At 44.6% G+C, this 20,924-nt stretch overlaps 1 protein-coding gene across 7 annotated transcripts in view; it reads left to right on the top strand.

The window, feature by feature from the left end:
- Positions 1-20,466, top strand: part of myocd (myocardin) — a 114,595-nt gene extending 94,129 nt beyond the window's left edge. For 5 of the 7 annotated variants that reach the window (XM_037080513.1, XM_037080516.1, XM_037080515.1 and 2 more), the window contains 10 exons: positions 10,080-10,264; positions 11,118-11,222; positions 11,356-11,684; positions 13,120-13,276; positions 13,390-13,923; positions 14,081-14,581; positions 15,145-15,285; positions 15,709-15,837; positions 16,502-16,559; positions 16,734-20,466. In XM_037080513.1, the coding sequence (XP_036936408.1) occupies positions 10,080-10,264; positions 11,118-11,222; positions 11,356-11,684; positions 13,120-13,276; positions 13,390-13,923; positions 14,081-14,581; positions 15,145-15,285; positions 15,709-15,837; positions 16,502-16,559; positions 16,734-17,350 (2,756 nt within the window). In that variant the 3' untranslated portion in view covers positions 17,351-20,466. Of the gene's footprint in view, positions 1-5,479; positions 5,636-10,079; positions 10,265-11,117; positions 11,223-11,355; positions 11,685-13,119; positions 13,277-13,389; positions 13,924-14,080; positions 14,582-15,144; positions 15,286-15,708; positions 15,838-16,501; positions 16,560-16,733 lie in introns of all 7 variants that reach the window. The other 2 variants (XM_037080511.1, XM_037080512.1) reach the window with 2 other exon arrangements.
- The last annotated feature ends 458 nt before the right edge of the window (positions 20,467-20,924 follow it).

Raw genomic sequence — 20,924 nt, 5'->3', positions numbered from 1 at the left:
GAGATAGTTTGTACTACCGTTTAGTTGAGGCTGCAGTGTCATGCAGGACTGTAACAGTCACGTTTGAGTGAGTGAACTGCACTGTTTCTAGATTCAAGTCTGCGAGCACAAGTTCCACACTAAAAACATTTAGCTGTGTGCTGTTAGCATCTGTGATGGTGACACAATTTGTGTGCAAGTCTGTCACACAGAGAAAGTGTTGGGGATGTGTTACAGACAAACCACATCACCCACTTTACCAAACCATGACTCCTGAACCGGGATATGAACTGAACCTTGACTTTCTACAAACGTTTCTACAAAACTGACGTCACTTAAATTGATCAGGCTAACATGTTAGCCGGCAGTTGTTTTTCTGGCCGCCTGGCAAGTCTAACGTGTTTCCTCTCTTTTAGCTCTGTGTTTGGTTTCCACCACCTGCTGATAAAAACGCTGGCACTGGTTCAGCTACATGCAGCTCACATGAAGTTCACCAGCTAGCCACTAACGTTCCGTATTTAGTGTTTGGCGCTGAGCAGATGGTGTACGGCATGTTTGTTTTCACGACGAGCAGCTGCCTGCTGTGTCCGGAACACAATCCTTACATCAGGAGAGTAAACCACAACGGGCAAGTTACAAACCTTAACAAACAACAGAATGAGCTGAATGACGCCAAAGCGCTGTCGAACGGAGAAGACGTCTATCGTCCTCTGATTCCATTGATGATATAAAAGTGATGGCGAGTGCAGCTTTACATACACAAATGACGCTATTAGTAATCAAGTCAATGAATGAAGAAAGAAATATGAGCGGTTACAGCCTTCGCAAAGTTGCCCTCTAATTGTGGGTCCACTTGGCTCAATCAGCATTATTTGGAATAGGGTTAGTATCTTGGAAAGCATATCATTCAAGTTTCACATGAATCAGATCATTGATTCTGACATGTTGCCTGAAGAAAAAGATATGACTGATTTGTGATTATCTGTTGCTGTCTTGAGCTGAAACAATAAAACCAGATGCCAGCTGCTTGTAAAAGAACACAAGAGGAGGAGAGTAGACAGAAGACAGGAGTAGCTGAGCTCAAGAATCACGACCCTCAACCAGAAACTAATCAGTGAAATCAGCTGCTGTAGTTATTTTTCTGGAATCTAAGTGAAGCACGCACATTCTCGCTAGTTTGCAGTTTATTCTGATGCACCTCCCTCGAACGGCGCGACCTGAGTGGAAATGTGTCGGGGCTGAGCTCGACTCAGCTTGAACAAAAAGACAAAAGACGCCGCCAGATTAAAACATTAAAGGCAGACAGAGAGAAACAGGTAGGAAGAAAAGAAAACAGACGACGGACGAGCAGATCCAGACGCCAGAGACGGATAAATCCACAGGTGGTGTCAGACACAAAGGTGAACGTAGAGGAAGCAGGTGGATATACGCACCGACGGGCAGAGAGACAGGCAGATAGCGCTTGCAGCCAAGCGAGTAGAGGGAGACAGGTCGGTGAGTGACCGCAGTGGAATGCTCTCATGCTGGAAGAGGCTCTCTTCCTCAGAAGAATCGGCGACCGCTCGGCCAGATTTACAGAGACGGTACCTGTTTACAGCACAGCGCCTGCACAGCGCCACATCAAAAGCCGAGGCACGCCCGAAACACAACAACGCGGAGCGCGAGCCGCCATTTATAAGACGGAGGCTTTGTTCTTAATGTCACATCAGACGACGTGACGGGAACAAGCAGACCCGTGTGTAGCCAGCGGCACTCTTAAATCCTTCCTGCTGCGATTAACGGCCCGTCGCCTTCTTTAGGTCGGGGCAGCGCTGTAATGTTTGAATGTTACCTTGCCAACGCATGACGTGCCACAAATATCACACAATAAATATTTCTACTGGCATTCAGGCACCCTTGTGGAAATCTAAATATTGAATATTCATAAGAAACCGAATGTTTGTTTATCATGAGACATTACACAGCAGACAGCCACTTATAAACTAAGATCTTATCAGTTCCTTATACTGCAGCACTGTCGTCCTGCAGACCTGGGAGCGGTGAGCGATGCCAGCGTGCAGTGTAGTGTTATGTTTTGTTTTTTTTTTCATTCGGTGACTCGCCAGCAGGAACAACAAGGGGACTGGGACTGCAGGCCAGGGATTTGTTGAATGATATCTCTGGCACCGTTTGCCATTTCACAGAGGCTCCAGCCTCCAGATAAACTGCTGGTAAGTGTGCGGGGGAACGGAATCCAGAGGCCCGGCGAGGCCCTATCAGTTTCTAGGAGTCTTTCGCAGATAAGGCAGCAAGGAGAACCGCAATTGGCCAGCGGGGGCTGCAAGCGCTTTTTTAAAAAAGACGTTTCAATTGGCTGTTTATCTCCTGATTGCAGGCGCTGGCGCACATGGAAGAGGATTTCAAAGGCTTGTATTTGTTAGTACACACTTTCTCACACCCACACACTAGATTTCTAAAAGAACTCTCTCAAGCGTTGGTGTAATTTTCCCTCCCAGCTCTTTATGTCAAAAAAAAAAAAAAAAAAAAAAAAAATAGAAGACGTTTTTCGTGGCGTCACAGCATCCTTCTCCTCTGTTGCGGCTGTAGATGTGATCCTCAGAAGCTGGCTGGCTCTGCCTGGCTGTGTTATTCCTGCTGGGGGAGATGGACACGGCACAGGGTCTGTGTATATATTACCCAGGGAACATCTGGTGTTTATTAGGCTATTCAAGAATCCGCCCCAGCCTCTCAGGCCTGACTGGCGTGTGGCCTGCATAGGAGCACACTGTCTGCCTGCTGGCCACAGGTCTGAAGACACACACACACATACACTCTAATATTTCCTCATAAAGATAATAGGGCCGTAGCTGCAGGTTTACTGTGCTTTTTCCTGCGTGCGTTTGCACATAAAAACACTTCACTGTCATTCTCTCAGCAGCGGCGCTTTAATCCTCGGTGGATGGAAACAAAAGGAATCATTCCTGCTGAAAGCGCCATACGTCTTACCTCTTAGTGCGGTGTTTACATTTGACAGATACAAGTCAGCAGGTATATGTATTGCAATAGGTTGAAAGTGCGTCGTGTGTTTTAATACTGCTGCAGAGTGTTTGAAAGTCCGTAAGCTAGTTTCAGACTCACCGGATCACGTTACATTATGCCCATGCGGGCCAGTGGAGCCACGGGTGGACAGGTTTTTTTTAGGCACTTCAGGTTCCGCAGTTTAAACACACTTAAAGCTGTCCCTGTGATGTCAAGTCAGGTTTTAGATCAGACCGGTGGGTGACAGGTGAGGTGGGACACTCTGTGGGAAGGCTGAGTTTTAAACAGATGATGATGTCACCCTGCTGGTGGACGAGGACGGCGTGCCAACGTAGCCGGCAGCTGATCGCTCCAAGCCTCCCCTCTGAGGAAGGAAGGGCACTGCTGCCATGCTGGACAATGTGTTTCACCCACTGCCCTCCATCTGTGTGCCCTTCACTACTTCACTGCCATGTCACAGCCCTTTATGTCTCCTTCATTTCAAATACTCTTTCTTTCCTTGTATTCTTCTTTGCCTTCCTACAATATTTTTATATTTACTTTCCTTTGTCTGCTTTTCTTTTTGTCTTTATTCATGAATTCCAATGCACATACAATTTATATATATATATATATATATATATATATATATATATATATATTTTATATATATATGCTCCTATGCTATCCTCATTTATGTCATCTTTCAACTCTAGTCTAATTTGACTAGTCTAATTTGAATGAGAGATTAATTACAAATATTTGCGGTTTCTGGAGATTAAAAAATTCTTGATATCGCACATTAATCTTAAATTAATTTGGAGGTTTGAATTATTTTTGAAAGTTTCTCATGAAGTATTACATTACAGGCCCATTTTTCACCAGGGAGTAATACTCCACCTCAGTAGTCCAGCACAAAGATCAATATCATTCCTTTTATTTTGGCGCTCTGTCCTGCCTCAGCCCGCAGAGATATCCCGCTAAAATTATATTTGACCAAATAAGTGCTGTTGCTCTTTCTTGCTCTCAGATAATCGAACTGATGTGATGTTCTCTCCTCGCTGCGGGGTAATCAGTCCTGTGAGTGCGGCGGATAGATTGTAGGCCAAGCCAGGTTAGCTCCGGCCCTGATTATTTATACTGGATTTAACAGAGAGAGATTGTGGAAGGTCGAAAATCTCACCTGAAGCAGCCCCTTTAATTACAGCCTCTCCATTTATTTTTCTAGCACTCAAGGTGTCTGGCTGGAGCGGCAGTGGAGCAGCTGAACAGATATTATAGCAGATCCAAAACAGAAATATTGTTTATTGAAGGCTGCGAGGGGAGTCATGTGTGTTTGCTGGGTAAATGACAGCTGAACCCAGCTGCTGAAAGGTGCCGTGTGGAGTTCTATTTGCATTCACCGTTGTGCACCTTGTTGGACGTGTTTCCTCCTCGTCAAACACTTGCCAGTTTATTTAAATCCTGCATTGTTCACATCTACAGGTCTGGCCTTCGTGGTGTTTTGTTGTATTGCACTGTTGGTGCGTTGACTGTCAATCGGGAGAACATCGTGAAGCTAAAAGCCGGATGTAAAATTGCATCCCCTGTGACTGTGCGCAATACAAACAAAATGGAAACCCAAATGTAAAAATGTTGCTCTGGTGATCAAAAAACACATTGCACTGTATTTTAATGGATTAATAATATGATACAGATGAAATGGGAAAAAGAATGTCACCTTTATCTGGATTCACAGCAGAAGTTATTGGGTGCTATTCTGAGTCGACACCCAGGTTTCGTTGTTTAGTAGTTTTTGTGTAATCCTGCCAACAAACCAAGCAACCGGCCAACACGTGTTACCATATTGTATTTTAGAGTTAGGCATCATGTTTTTTTCTGTTTTTTTTTTTTTATTCAGTGTAACATGACACATGATGGTTACCATGATGGTAAAGTAGCCACAGAATGGCATGCAATGTATATTATCACTGATATGTAAATTTGGAGGCAGCAAACTCATTTTATGCTTTAATTTAGACCAATCTCTAATATTCTATATTGTCAAATCACATTTAATGTTTAACATACACTGTATAGTAAAGTTTCCTCCCCTGAGTATTCACCATCAGTGACCAGTAGTTACTATCAACACATGACAGAATGTGACTTTATTCACTCATCTAATCTCTGACGGAGGCAGAATGGTGCCAGCTGGGCTCGTCACCAGTTTCTGGGGAGATTTTGTGGCTGTTAGAAGAAAAGTGAACGCAGAGTTTAAAGGGAGCCAATCTACATGCAGATGGTTTCATTATTCTATAACTGTCTACGGTGCATTTAACCTAAACTCCATAAGATAAAGGAAAAGAGTTGTTTATTGCCATGTTCTGTACACAGACACAATGCTGAGTAAATGCATGTAGTCGCTATCCAGTACTGCAGTATATGTACAGACCTGTGTGCGCAGTGTTTCCCTGCTGTGTCCAGTGTTGCTGATGGTGTGGTGCTGCTGTGTGTTGTGCAGACCCGGCCTCAGACAGCTCCTCTCTGGAGGCCCAGATGAGGCTTAAGCGAGCGCGGCTCGCCGAGGACCTGAATGAGAAGCTGGCTCTCAGGCCGGGGCCCCTGGAGCTGGTCCAAAAGAATATCATTCCCCTACACTCTGGCGTCACAATGACAGGTATCAGCAGAGAGATGCCGTCGTGTAGCGTAACTCACCTTTAACACCTGCTGCATCTCAGGCTGCTTGACTCCACGTGTGTGTGTGTGTGTGGTTGCGTGTGTTTGGTGGTAGCATCAGTTTGTTTTAACGGAAAGGAGAGCACGCTTCCCCCCTGACCGTGTGTATTAACAAACCATTGTTCAAGTCATAGACTCAGCAGTACAAAGCACTGTTAGAGATTGTAATCCACCCAAACAAGCATGTACTTTAGTGACTGCACTGCTGGACTTCAACACAGTCACATCATTTTGTCAAACAAGCAAGAAGAACGTTTACTGGAGATCTTTTATCAACATTCTGTCCCTCCGCCACAAAAAGGTTTGGACCAACAGCCCGCTGACATCACATTTATCCTGAAGATACACTAATTCTAAAGCTGTTACCCCCCCAAACCTGCAATGTTCTTTCTTTCTTAATAACTGTTAATATTTTCAAACTCCACACAGGTTACAATTTGAAAAGACCATTTGGACATTTTAACATATTAGATGAGAAGATTCTCCAAAGTTAAGTACAAAATGAGAAAACTAATAGTTAACCTTTTAAGTTGATTGAGCTCGTGGTTGAACAGAAACAATGGTACCACTGTATTCTCAGGCCCCCTTTATAAATGATATACACAGGATACAGGATTCACTTAATCTAAGATTAGCTCTTAAATCCAGATTTAAAATTAAGCAGATCTCTGGTTCACCAAGATAAAATGATTCTTTTCTTAGTAAAGCCAAGTTTATTTATGCAGGCTCAAGTTGAACGAAGTCTAATCAATGCGGAGATGCTCCCCAAATTAAAATAAATAAAATCAATATGCACGCTGGATGAGCCTTCTGACTTTTGGAGTTTTAGGCGTGAGGTGTCAGAAAAGGCACCACAGAGACACTGGCTTGTGGCGGCCAAACACTTTTCATAATTTATTCGTGGAAACCTACATTACCAGCCAACAACCAGCCAAGCATTGTTTTTTTCACAACAACACAACGTTAGCTCTTTGTAATGGCGTATTAATTACTCTATAACATATCAGGAAATGTTTCATTAACCATTAATTTAGGTTGACTTAATAGATGAGTGGAACAATCACATATGAAATTTCAGAAGACCGGTGATCCGCAAGTGTCAGCATCCCCACCTTGACGTTCTCCTGGACTCTCTCAGTACCTGTTTCCTGTTGTTCCTTCTTAATGTGAGCCACATTTCTTGGAAGGAAAAACTATTTATTTGTATCTCTTGCTCGGAGAATGTTATTTACATTTTTCTAGAACACCGTGCTTATTTCAGGAAATCCCTTAAAGCCTGTGTGGATCCAAAAAATGTTGTTGTTGTGGTGCTGGAAAACAAAAAGGCTGGTTTTCATGGAGAAGAGGTGCTTTGGCGACTCTATTTGCCGACGTGTATTGTGAGTCCTGAGCAGCCCTCTCGAGACCTCCACCTCGTCCGGTGTTTGGTTTGAGGGAATACACGAATACACAATAAGCGTGCTCGGACGCTGCACTGATGTAGCGCTGTGTGAAGGATCTGTCCTCACACTGTTTGTCTTCCAGTGCTCAACATGTTACTCCCTCTCTCTATATCATTCTTGGCAGCGCGACTAGTGTTTCTGAGACTCATGTGTTTTAGCGGTTTTATGCTTTGCCCCCTTGAGCTCCCAGTAAACATGTTGCGTAAAGGAGACGGCGGGCTGCCGTCAGCCTGGTTTACACTACCTCTGCAGGAGGAGGGGAGCGCCGTTTATTGAGATGAACAGCAGCTGTATTTGGGTCCACCCTTTTTCTTCAGAAGTGGCGGTGTGTATTTGAGTTTGAGTGCATCCTGGTGTGTCCGTGTGGGCGTACCTGTGTGTGCGTTTGTGCCCACACCTCCTCCTCCTCCCTGCTTTGTCGTCGCTTTAACGGGCCTGTATAGCCACCTACACAGCTCTGTGACAGGAGCAGGCTGTTGCGTCCCCCCTCGCCTGCAGCATTAACCCCTCACCTTAAAGCTCTATATCCCCGACACAACACTCCCAACGATCGCTTCAACCTCTGTCCGGTACAGTTGGAAACTATGTGACCCGCCGTAGACAGCCACTTAGAAAGCGGAAGTGTACACGGCTCGCATGTTTCCTGCAATTCTGCCGTCTCAATCTCCCGGTGACATCAAATTGACTTAAAGACTCATGGAAACAGCATGTACCAGACTGTATGTAGCAGGGAGACCAGCACGTTCACACATGACCCATTCAGAGTGTGAGTGTGTGTGTGTGTGTGTGAGTGAAGGAGTTAAACATGAACAGGTGGGAGGAAATGGCATTTAGGACAATGCTGCGCAGTAAGCTATGTGTTAAGCTCTGCGCGTGTGTGTGTTTGTGTGTATTGCGAGGTCATTGAGTTGCACAGAATGAGCCTGGTGCTGTGATTGAAACCAGGGTCTGTTCCTGCCTGTCACATGTTTGGATACAAAAAGAGAATCTTATACCTCCACACACACACGCACACACACACACACACACACATTGCCCTTCAGCTCTGTTAAGATAGCCACTCTTAGCTCCTCCAATTAAAGCTGTGCTCGCTATCAGCCTGGCCAATCAGAAGCGTGGTGGATGTAAAGTGGCAGTGTCAGTCTCTCACCCACACAGCGTAACACCTCCGGGCTGAGTGTGGTACTAGGTGTCAGTGACAGACAGGCAGTGTGTGAGCACCTCTGGTCACATAGGGGACATGCGTTGTGTACAACGTGCAGTGGTTTGCAATGTGCACGCAGTCTGCTCCTAAACAACACAATGTCCTCTATCTCTCTCTTGTGTCAAAAGGACTATTTCCGTTTATCACAACTTGATGGATTAACCTGTTGTGATTTGGCCGACAGTGATCTAGAAGCATCCACATCTGTCGACACATTTGAGTCGAACGTCGCGAAATTCTGATGCACAGAAATATGTGACGTCACATTCCTCGACCACCACATCTTACCAGTGAAAAGACAAAATTGATGTTAGAATATATGTTATCAGGTGGGGCACCTCCAGTATACTGAATCACTGTGATGCTGCGCTAACAACAGCAGTTACCTCTGGGGAGACAGCTGGTACTTGATTTGCCTCATGGTCATGAACGTTGGTGAATGTGTTGTTTTTAATTAGACACGAAAGCATCAAACATACATTTTACAGTATACTTTGAAGTAACAACGTGAAAGAGGACAAATAAATTGTAAGATAGTACAGGATGCAGGGTTTTTACTCCTAGAAGTTATTGCAAACAAATATTCTGATTGGTTCTTTAAAACAGGCCATCCAGAGATGGATAAAAATGTAAGCATTTCCTATGATGAGATCCCTGTCATCTCAGTGTATAATGTGCTATAGTGGTGCACAAAGCATTAACAAACAAAGCTGCAGTTACCAACAAATTGGTGGTCCTGATTGTGTAGAGCAGCTGCTTCTTCACTTAGTTCATAATCAAGCCTTAAACGTGGGACAAACCCTTTTACAACGTTGGCAACCCTATTGCTAAAATAAATGCGGGCAGTGTACATTGATGCAAACCACAGATGAAACTGTGTGTGTCAGTTATGGTCTGGTCAGGTTTAGGAACAAAAGCTTTAGCATAACTGGACGTGTCGCCACAAACATGGTCTCCTTTTGTTACCGCTAACACGGCTCCTTAAGAATATCAGCAGTTGTGGAAACACAGTCTTGAACAGTGGTTTCTGGCTTCTCAGTCACCACCATCCACTCCTCCTCCCAACAGGGAAAGTCAGCCCATATACATGGAATCTGAACTTGTTGATAGGATATGTATAAAAGGTGAAACGTGTGCATTGTTTGGAGAAATGTAATATTCCAACACTTTTTTTTATGGCAGCTGGGCTGAATGTTGGCCACCGACCACATGGGTACTGATAAGATTTGCCTCACCGAGCTGTTTGTGGTGATTTTCAAACAATCACCCAGTAAACTGCTGAAAGGGGGTGACATCACTAAGAAGAAATGAGACATGGCAGGAAACGTGAGCAGTCAGATGAGCACAGCTTTTAAACTCACTTTAAACTCACAAAGTTGGACACAGGAGGTATTATCCAATCTGTCAGCGTTTACAGGCCTACTGTACTTGATGTAGTTGTCTGCGCTCAGTGTCCAGGGCAGTGAAGGGGTTATTAGAGACTCTCTAGATGTGCTCACTTTAAGTTTAACCTCACTTTAAAGTGGTTTAAATAATCATGGATCAACTATTGGCTTGCCATTGGACTCCTTCATAATGTCGCTGTGTCCCTAGACCTCCTGGACCACGTCAGCATAATAAACAGAAAAGAGGACTTAAGTTGTAATGAGCTGGACTTATCATGTGAAAACCCTCTCTGTATCTGTTCTGTCGAGGCCTACTGACCGCCTCACCCATCTCTCTTTTTGTCGTTCCTCCAGTAAACCATGGTAAGTTCCCAAAGCAGGAGGACTCGTATGCGTTCGAGGAGGACAGCAGCAGCGAGAGTCTGTCTCCAGAGCAGCACCACAGCGACGAGTCGCAGGGCTCGGCCTGCCCTTCATCTGAGGCCGTTGGCAGCGCGCCGTCCTCCTCCTCCTCACCTGCCCTCACCAGCCCACGCCAGGTAAAAAACATGCCTCCCTCTCTCTCTCCTTTCCCTCGTCTCTCGTCCACTCTGACCCTGCTGTCCCCCGGATAGTTTGATGCCATTGCTTTGCTTCTCCTGCCCTCCTGTGGCGGCAGAGTGAACTGCAGCACCATCGCACTCAGCCTCCTCTGTTTTCCACTGACCGTTGGACTGAGTTGAACTGGGCAGGTGTCACATTCCTGCACGCCACCGCAGCTGCCTGTATGTTCTCACTGCTTACCTTTCGCTCGCGATGACCTCATTCTCAACGGCCATCAGCAGCAGTCACTGGACTGAATTAACGCCAGGACGGGACTGTTTATATCTGTTAGACGTCCATCTTTGAAATGTTCCAACTGAATCGCCAACTCTCTGCGTCTCACGCCGGTTAAACATTTCTGTTTAGAGCTTTTTGGAATACTTCTGCAAACAAAACACCAATACATGTGCGTGTTAGGGCGTTATTAGAACATTCGGATTACAAATTGACTGTCTGAACTGCCTTCAGCAGTCCTGACGTCTCCTCAGTTTAACTTGAGAATCCTGAAGGAGAAATCAGTGTCGCAGGCAGGTGAGGATTGCATTGCATTGATGCACTGCTGTAAAGCCACAAGGACACCACAAGCATGGCTGAAGACTGTTATATCTTGTTTTCTAAGTAGCTTATTTACTGTTTAATCTGCAGAATGCAAGAAATACACAACAGGTGTATCTTCAAATGGCCTGTTTGCCACCCAGAAGTCCCCAAGTCAAAGATACTCAGTGTACGTTTTGGAGGCTGGCCATGCTGAGTGCCTCTGATGGACCCAGAGAAGACTTCATACACTGTGTTGTTGATATCTGTGAACAGGGAGGTGCAGCCCGAGACCCTCCTGATCAAAACCAGGATGAAGGCCTGTCCGGTGCCAACAACAGCCAGGCGACTCCCCCAATACCTGTTCCTGCTATTGTCAAGGTCAGCAACATTTAAAGAATGTGCCTCCATCTTCCCTTCCCTTTTCTGCTGTAGGTTACAATTCATTTTTTTGATGCAAATGCCTAGTAAAGACTGATAGCTGACACTATCTCACCCCCCTCCCCCCGAACAGTCCAAGACGTCAGACAAGAACCGTCACAAGAAGCCCAAAGATGTGAAGCCAAAGGTGAAGAAGCTCAAGTACCACCAGTACATTCCTCCGGACCAGAAGGCAGAGAAGTCTCCTCCGCCCATGGACTCGGCCTACGCCCGACTCCTCCAGCAGCAGCAGCTCTTCCTGCAGCTGCAGATCCTCAGCCAGCAGAAGCACGCTCACACACATCCACAGTCGCAGCAGTCTCAGCTGCACGCACACACACCACAGACGCAGGCCCAGGCCCAGGCTCAGCAGCGGCAGCCCGCCTTCAGCTACCAGCCCCACCCACAGACCCAGACCCAGAAGTAAGTCACAGAGATGGTGATCAAATATTTAGTCTACTGCTCAAGGTCAAGAATGACATTATACACTTAAAGAAGCACTGTGTAGTTTCCCTTCAAATTCCTCTGAAATTTAATATTTACAATATTAATGAGGTAATAATACAAACTTTTATCCATAAGTGATTAAACGAACTGTTCTCAGAGGAAAATATGGTCCGCCACATATACACAAAAGTCAAACAGTGTAAATTGTGTTGTCCTATAAGGCCAGGTTGTTTATTCAGCTTATTCAGTCATGGAAACAAAGAGGGTTTGATTATTTAGTTTGTTTAGACAGAAAAAAAAAAATCATTAACATTTCTTCATCAAAACTACAGAGTGCTCCTTAAAATCAATAAATAAGTCTTGGTTGTTATTATAAAGTGTCTTAAAGTTATATCAATTACTTTCTATGAATGACTTTCTACTACTATTTATAAATGTAGACTTGATGGCTTATTGAATAGCTAAAAACAGACAGTATTAGTCAGGCATTAATAAAGGGATATGAGTTTGTCATACCAATAAAAAGTCCTATTTGTGATGCTGACATAGATCACCTTTAGTGCTAACCTTGGAGGGCTCTACCTGCTTTTAGCCTATGAACGTATTTTCATGATCTCACAGAGGTTTCCCATCTTCCTGGGATGTGAAACCAGTTTCTCCAAAGCCTCGTGTTTCCACAGAATGTGCCTGTGAAATGTATGCCATAAAGAAGAGAGCAGCAGGAGAGTGTTTGTAGTGCTGCTGCTGGGAAGCTGGGCACAGACTCCAAATACTGGATAGAAATGTTGTTATCGCGCAGGGCAAAGACATACGAATGCCAAAATGCCTGCTGTGAAAATGTATTTTCAAGGTACTCAGAAACCCTGAATTGCTGCAATTTGCGTCATAATACTGAAAGTCCGAACTCAGGGTCACACAATGCGAACGCACATCTTACAGCCACTGTTATAGATTCAATGTGACTAACACCTCTCAAGGAAATCATTATCTTTGTGCACCCACTGAATAAACGCCATAAATCTGCATAGAAATCACACAACCTTCACATTATTATAAGCACCGGGGAAGCTGTAATTTAGTGTGGAATATGGGAAATGTTGAAAATTATAATGTGAAAGTAAAAATAGAATACATGAACCTGTATAATGCCTTATATTTCTTTGTAAACATCAGTTCAATTCAATTCGATTATTCGATTTTTGACTCATTTCTCCCAATCAGGCAACTACGAACATGTTCTTATGAATAAAGCAGTATTAGAGAATCATTTACCATTCACTCTACCATTATTTACAATGTGTAATGTAATTGTAAAGGGTGTCTCATTTAGAGGTGGCACCAAGTTGATGTATGTTTTTTTTTTGCTGTTGCTATTTTTACTAATTAAGCCACTTCAATTGTCTCATTGTAGAGGAGCCAATGAGCAGCTATCAGCTTGTAGCTCCAGCGGTCCATCCAGCCAGGCCAACAGTAACTCCTCGTCCCCGGTCAAGAACACATATCCCAACCAAAGCAACATCTCACCGGTCAAACCTGGGCCCCTGCCAGCTAATCTGGATGACCTAAAAGTAGGTTGTACAAAGTAAAAGTGAGATAAGAAAAGTCGACTCTGTACAGGAGATACAACAGGTGGGCAGACATAACCACCAGATTGACATCTCTGTCATTTTTGCTATTAAAGGTATCAGAGCTCCGGCAGCACCTGCGTATTCGCGGCATGCCCGTCTCCGGCACTAAGACGGCCCTCATCGATCGACTCCGACCGTTCAAGGACTCTAACGCTGGCTCCTCGCCCTCCGGCTCCTCTGACATCACCACGGTGACCTTCCCTGTCACACCAACAGGGTCCCTGTCCTCCTACCAGTCCCCATCCTCCTCCAGCGCCCTGTCCCAGGGAGGCTACTACCCTTACCCCAGCACCTCCTCCACCCCTCCCATCTCTCCGGCCTCCTCCGAGCTGTCCCTCAGCGGCTCGCTCCCCGACAGCTTCAGCGACGTCCCCATGTCCTCGCCGACACAGTTCGCCCTGCAGCCATCTCCGGCCCAGCTCAACATGGAGGACGGCCTGGGAGGAGGCAGTCTGAGCGGGGGAGGACTGAGGGCCGGGGATGGTGGATGCATGGATGGCGTGGAAGCCGAAAAAGATAAGATGTTGGTGGAGAAGCAGAAGGTGATAGAAGAGCTGACGTGGAAGCTGCATCAGGAGCAGAGACAGGTGAGTAACCATCAGCGTATCGGTCGACAAAGACCCTGTGTGGAGGTCTAAGCCAGCATTCAGTGTAATATGAAAATAAGGATATGGTGTCAAGGGAAAAAAAGATGACGTATAAAGCTGCGAAGCCTTAATTGAATGACATATTTATGCTTGTCAGGTTGAAGAGCTGAAGATGCAGCTCCACAAGAGGAAACGCTGCTATGGAGCAACACAGGACGCCATCCCGCCCCCATCCCACCCCTCCATGCACCACCAGCACACTCCAGCCATGATGGGCCAGCACTTCTTTGGGGTGACCATCAAGCAGGAGCCCATGTCCATGTCCTCCAGCTGCCCCCTGTCCTCTCCCAAACAGCTGAAGAGCTCTCCTGGCAGCTGCATGGAGGATATGGGACACTGCAACACCTCCCTCCCCAGTATGGGGGGCCAAGGTGGGGCGCAATGTATGGACACGACCCCGTCCTCTGGCAGCCCCTCCACAATGTCCGCCTTCCTCAGTCCACAGTGCTCACCGCAGGACTCCCCCATTGGAAAGCCTTCTTGTAGCCCCCAGCCTTCATCCCCTAATAACCCCTACCTGCTGTCACCCCCACTGGGAAGAGACGGCTGCGGTCACCCTCACCCCCAGGGCAATAACAGAGCACGCAACATGCAGCAGGTATGACATACTACTTCTTAAATGCTCTCTGGTGAAATCAGACAGTTTATCTAAGATAATAATACCTAAACTGTAACTGTCAGTAGACGATGATATAATAAATCCCCCTTGTTAAACTGCCACCCCCCTCCACCTAACCACACACACATCAGTAGTAACCACAGGGTTCGCCCTCCAAGGACCCTCACAGCCTCCCCTGTCACACAGTCAGGCAAAACTAAAACTGCGTCTCTGGTGACAGGTATTTCTGGATCAACTCTAAAGAGACAAAATCATCAATTACAACTTCCCAGATGGTTCGCAAAGACGAACCAATGCTGCATCAGACACAAAGTGGCTCTTTTTCTGTATTTGTCCGTCACAGATCGACACAAAAAAAACATGATCCTGATGATCAGAAAACAGCCTGGATAATGATAAATACTGACAGCGTCAGGTTATTAACCATAGTTCTCTTCTGTAGTTCCAAAAAATAATTGCAACCACAGTCTCTCTGAATGTTGTCTTCATGTCTCTGATGTCTCCAACATACATGGTGACATCTGACTCTTGGCTGATTACAGATGCAGCAGAAAAATGGCGGCCAGGCTGTGAACTGCTCCTACCCTTCTGACCAAAGAGGCCTTCAGGGAGTCTTTCCCAACTCAACTGACTGTGGCCACGGCGGCTCAGCCAAGACTGAAAACCAGAATTTCCAGCCAAAGGTAATCATTCTGTCAACGTGAAGAGCACTGCAGTGCTGTCATGTGGGTGTCATGTACCTCATCTGAATCACCTCACCTTCACGTAACTGTTGTCTTCTCTATTCATTTGTGTTCTGTCCCTGACTCTATATAATTGTGTGTTGTTACGAGGTTCATTGTCGCTCTCGTCATAGCTCTGCTCTTAAAAACAGAGTTCATCTGTTTTCATCACATATTCCTTCACGTGTTGGTGACTTTTCCTTTACAAGAACACAACGCCAACCCTTTCCTCAGAGTGAAACGGTTAACGTCATGAGATTATTGGAACACGGGGGCCTGTTTATTCATTTTTTTCACATCTTTAAAAATCTGCAATACACATTTGGTAAGCTCCTCCACTCTAATTGGTGAGCTAATGTCACTTTTCACTTATTTCTCATGTAGATGTCAGTATTGCCCTCACCTCGGCATGTTGGCCAAAAGTGCCAGGTCTCTCCCCCTGCCTTCAGTAGCTCAGATTCAGATGCATCTGACTTAAGACAGCCCCCATGCTATGAGGATGCAGTAAAGCAGGTAAACTCAAAATCACGCTAAAAATTCAGTGGAGAATGGCTGGCCAGAGTTATTTTATTTCACCTATTGGCGTTGCTCTTCTCCTGTCTCCTGTCTTTTTTTTTGTCTCTTTCAGTCCATCACCTGTACTCCACCTCTTTGATTCATCCATCCGCTTTGTTCACTGCACTAACTTTCCACCCTTTTACCACCTCTGAAGCAGATGGGTGTTTGAGTTGTACAAACATTTTTTGAAGGCAGATGTGTTTTTTTTTTCCCTTCCCATGGCTAACATTACTGTAGGGCAAATTTCATTTTAAAATGCTGGCAAACATTTCTATTTAAACGTAGAGAGCAACAGCTTTGTTTACAGAGCATGACATGTGTGGGAATGACAGTTATGGGTCCGGTAGTCCACACGTAACTTCACAGCCAGGCACTAAGAGCGTTTACGATCAGTAAACAGTCTGTAGTCTTTCTTTGGCCTAAAGTTGGAAAAGCTAAGAGTTCCATCTCAATCAGAGAGCTGCTTCGTCTACAAGAAACGTTTGTGTGACCAAAACTCTGTTCTCCAAGTCTTTGTAACCTGCTGAAAGCTTGCATATGTTTCACAATGTAATGTCATTTAAATTGTTAAAACAGTCTTCAATGAATAAAAAGTGTCACTTTCTTATTATTGTTCCAGCAACTGACCAGAAGTCAGCAGATGGACGAACTTTTGGATGTGCTCATAGAGAGTGGAGGTAAGGTGAAAGTTCGCAAATGATGTTAGCGTAGCTAGCGCTGCATGCACGCGTAGATGGTTTAAAGGCGCTTCAGTCTACTCGTAGATCACCGAGTGCCTTGGTTTGAAGTCACAGTGGTCTCAGATCCCCGTACCTGCTGTGACCCTCCCTCCTCTCCTCTTTCTCTTCAAGAGATGCCAGCTAACGCCAGAGAAGAGAGGGAGAGGTCCTGTGTAACCAAAGTTGTGCCTCACATTACTGTGTCCCCAGGGTGTCCCGGCCTCCTCATCCCGAGGTTCAACCGCCACTACGAACAGCTGTGTGCCGCCCAGCTCCCTTACGACCACTCGGCCAATCACATCGCCGAGAGCCACCTGGAGACTCTGCTGGGAAGTCCGATAGGCCGGGGGGCAGAGGTGGCCCTTCTTAAAATGTCAGCCGAGGACAGGGGGCAGGAAGATGAAGGGAACAGAGACGGCGAAGGGTACGGCAGCCCCCACAACCACCACCGCCACCCTCATCACCCCCAACAGGACAAACTTGTGACCAACAGGGATCTGATGGACACCCCTCTGTCGCCCATCAGCACCAAGGTGTCCGCTGTCCCAGAGGTGCAGGGGATGGTCAGCATGACTTTCAGCGAGACGCCGTGGGAGACAATGGAGTGGCTGGACCTGACGCCACCCAGCTCGGCCACGGCCTTCAGCGTGGCTCCACCCAGCGGACCCAGCATCTTCAACACAGAGTTCCTGGATGTCACAGACATTAACTTGAACTCTGCCATGGACCTTCACCTGGAGCACTGGTGAAAGCGCCACTGCCGCCCAAAGCGCTGGTTAGCAACATGCTCGCCATACGCCGTCAAACACAAAGACACCAGCTTGCAAGTAGCTGTACGGACCGCTCATTATCAGCTATGATCATACCAAAGAACTATTGAATTTTGACTTTTGAAATACCTTAACAGCTTCAGTCCAAGTGCCAGAGGTTCCTCCTGTTATAATACGGTGGGACATGACATCAAGTAGACCACTTAGCCAACATCCATAGATTGATGGCCAAGTCAGACGTTGAACTATAGAATTATATTTTGACTTACGTTCACTTCACTGAAATGAGGTTCTCATGTTGTCCTAATACCTAGAATCCAAAGACCAGGTGCTTTTTGACATGATCTTTGTCCATTTTGGACAACGACGCGCACAAGCTGCCAAACAAGTATGTGGACACATGAAGGATGTTCTAGATAATGAAGCACGTGACTACAGTGCTTTATACCAACACTTTATGCAATGTCAGTGTTACGCCACCTAGACTTGAAGACACATTCTGACAATCATTGTATATTTTGAGTCTATGTTTGTATTACTGGAAAAAACAAAACAAAAGAAAAAGAAAAAAAACCCAAAGGACTTACAAGGTGAATTGGATGCTTAGCACGGCCATTTTGTAAATATCTTAACTATCTGTACTGACAGAGACATGTTGACGTCTGCATATTTTGTCAGCGGTGTGGGAGACGACACAAACCACAAATCTAGTGTATTATGTAACCAGTTCATCATTTGTTGTAAATATGACAAAACAAAAAAAATATCTCACTGTGCACCTCTTGCTAAATACACGTGTCACAGTTTGCTTGAGCTTAGAATATGTGTGTAGAAATGCTTGTCATTCCTTTGAAGGACTTTTTTTTTTATACAAGTGTCTTGACGCTATTTGGCGCATTTATCCACAGAAAGACATTATGGAGAGAAACTGATGTCTTTTGAGAAAACTTTGGTCTTATCGATTGTAGCGGAGGACAAACCGTGCCTTACATTCAGCAGCTTTTCATGAAGGATTTTTTTTTTTTTTATATATACCAGCTTCCCCTTTACAAATAACTATAATTAAAGCTGTTGATGGATAAATAGAGAGCTCCGACAGAAGTCTATTTTTTTGTAGTTGAAAATGACAAAACAAACATTTAATAAAAAAAACACATCTTCATCTCTTTTTGTTTTACCAAGTAGTTTTTTGTCCTAAAAAAAAAAAAAAAAATCACCCTTTCTATTCCCAGGCCCATCACAGTTATTTATTTTGTCTTTTATATATTTATATTTTATCCTGTATTTATACTGACATTCCTTTCTAACAGATTGGGGCTCTTTACCAGAAAAAGAAAAAAAAAAACTCCAGTGCTGCCATTCTGACCACGGACATTTCTTAGAAAATCGGTTCTCTTAAAAATGTGATCGAGTGGAGAAACCACTTGTAAAAGCCATGCTTTCTTAAATCACTTTCTTTAGGCAATCATATGAAGAGGAAATGTCCATTATAAGCACTTGTGAATAGGAAAATGTAATATATTCAGATCTTTACTGTGAATACTGCATATCAACACTGCATAGTACCAGAGCCAGCCGAGACACACAGGAGTTACACTAATGAGATGAGTTCAGAAGGTTCATTTGTGTGTGTTTTTAACACTTGTTGAAGGTTGCAGGAAGGACTCTGTCACTGTGGTGTGGAGTCAGCCTTCTCCTCTAACCCTCAGCAACAAAGTAAATGAGCTTACTTCCCAAAATGTCAAACTATTTCTTCACGTGGATTGGCCAGTTTCTTGCGTTAACAAATCATGTCCTCCGTGAACATGAATTTCACTTTGTGTTCTGTTCAGACCAATTTTTTGTTGTTGTTTTTTCTCCTGTTACTTATAAAGTGTTGCACTTGCTGAATGGGTTCAGTGGGCTATGATGCCCATTCGGGATATCTGACAAAGTTGATATTCTTTCCTTCCTGTCTTCTGTTTGAAGAATTTTCTACCGGCCTTCATTTTTGGGTGTTTGTTTTATCTCATGGCGTTCATTTAGCAATCATTTCCCCCCCTAATGAAGAAAAGAAAACTCACATCTGACAGAAGCTTCCATGTTGCTTAGCCACTGACTTGCTTTACTATTGTGGAAAAAATAAATAAATACAGTATTTGCCTGCATCCCTGTATACTACAGAAAGAATAAACTTATCACAGCAAAATCATTTCTGCAGTCACTTCTTTTTTTTTTTTTTTTCATTATTCGCGTCCAATTTGCAAGAAGCACACAACGCGGCTGTTTAATCTTTTCCGTGGGAACTTTATTTGTAACCCTTGATAAAGATACAATATAATATTCTTCGCCCTTAATATTATCTTATAATCTAATGAACATTCTAGTAAAATTGCAATTTTATACAACATGTACCCTGGAGTTTCACCAGTGGTAAGTTAGCTTCCTGGAAATGTGTCCCTGTGAGAGAAGAACAAATCTGGATGCTGTTTGCAGTGAAACGGCGACCGTCTGTCGCGTGGCATGGAGACCACAGGCTTCATCAGGGGGTTTGCACCATTTCGCATGACAGATCTGACTTCATTCTCTGTTATATAGAGAGAATCATGTCTGGTCTACACTGCATCTCCACCAACTTCACGTTTCACGTTTTACGCTCTTCTGAATGAGCCAGGAGCATTTAGCAAGCCTGTCCTCGAACTCGCCGACACTTCCAAATGATGGTGGCCATTTTCCAACATGGCGGACACCTATAGAGGCCTTTGTTGTAGAATTTCTTTTTATTAAAAACGTAAAGGGAAACTCCAGCTAATCTTTACACATATATGTCCATTTAACAGTCATCAGGAGTACTGGTAAGCCTCTGAAAAAAAAGTTGTACAATGTCTTCTGTGGCTCTCAAGGAGCTTTGTCAAGTTGTCATAAATAAATAACCCTATGATGATGTCATCAAGACTATTCTTTTTGGTTTCGGGGCCCATATCAAAGACTGAAGATCAGGGTATGTTGGCTGCTCTTCGTTAATCTGTCTCCCAATGTTGTGAAAGCACGACACTAAAATTGCTGGAAATGTAATACAGCATAACGTGAAAAGAAAAAGGCAAAATAATGAAAAACAAAAACTGACCTTCAACAGTGAAATCAGTCCGTTAAGCTGAAGGAATAACAATAATAGTGATACTCCAGAAAAGAGTGACGTCATGTGACACAGTTAACAGTCACTGAGTTGCTGCCTTCTCTTGTCTCGTGATGGTACAGGCTGTTTCGTCAAATAACTTAACATTATTAGTTAGTATTAAGTTAAAGGATAAGGCACATTAATGTCATCCTTATCCTTTAAAGTAACTGATTACATTACAAGTCTCTACAGTGTCCCAGTCTTGAAGGACCACCATCCATCCAGACAGTTCGGTTAAGTAGCTAACTCCAAGTTAGGCAGACATGGCTTACTGAGAGGGAATGACGGCGGCTGGATCTCAATAGTCTCAAGTCGTGTCCTCAGCTTCCCCTAAGTTTGTATGGTTAATTGGACAGATGGACAGATGAGGGAATCCGTTCAGACTATGGAGATGCC

The sequence above is a fragment of the Acanthopagrus latus genome, chromosome 20 (genome assembly GCF_904848185.1).
Source record: "Acanthopagrus latus isolate v.2019 chromosome 20, fAcaLat1.1, whole genome shotgun sequence".
Lineage (NCBI taxonomy): Eukaryota > Metazoa > Chordata > Actinopteri > Spariformes > Sparidae > Acanthopagrus > Acanthopagrus latus.
Note: the sequence above shows the minus strand (reverse complement) of the source record. Positions and strands in the feature narration are given on the sequence as shown.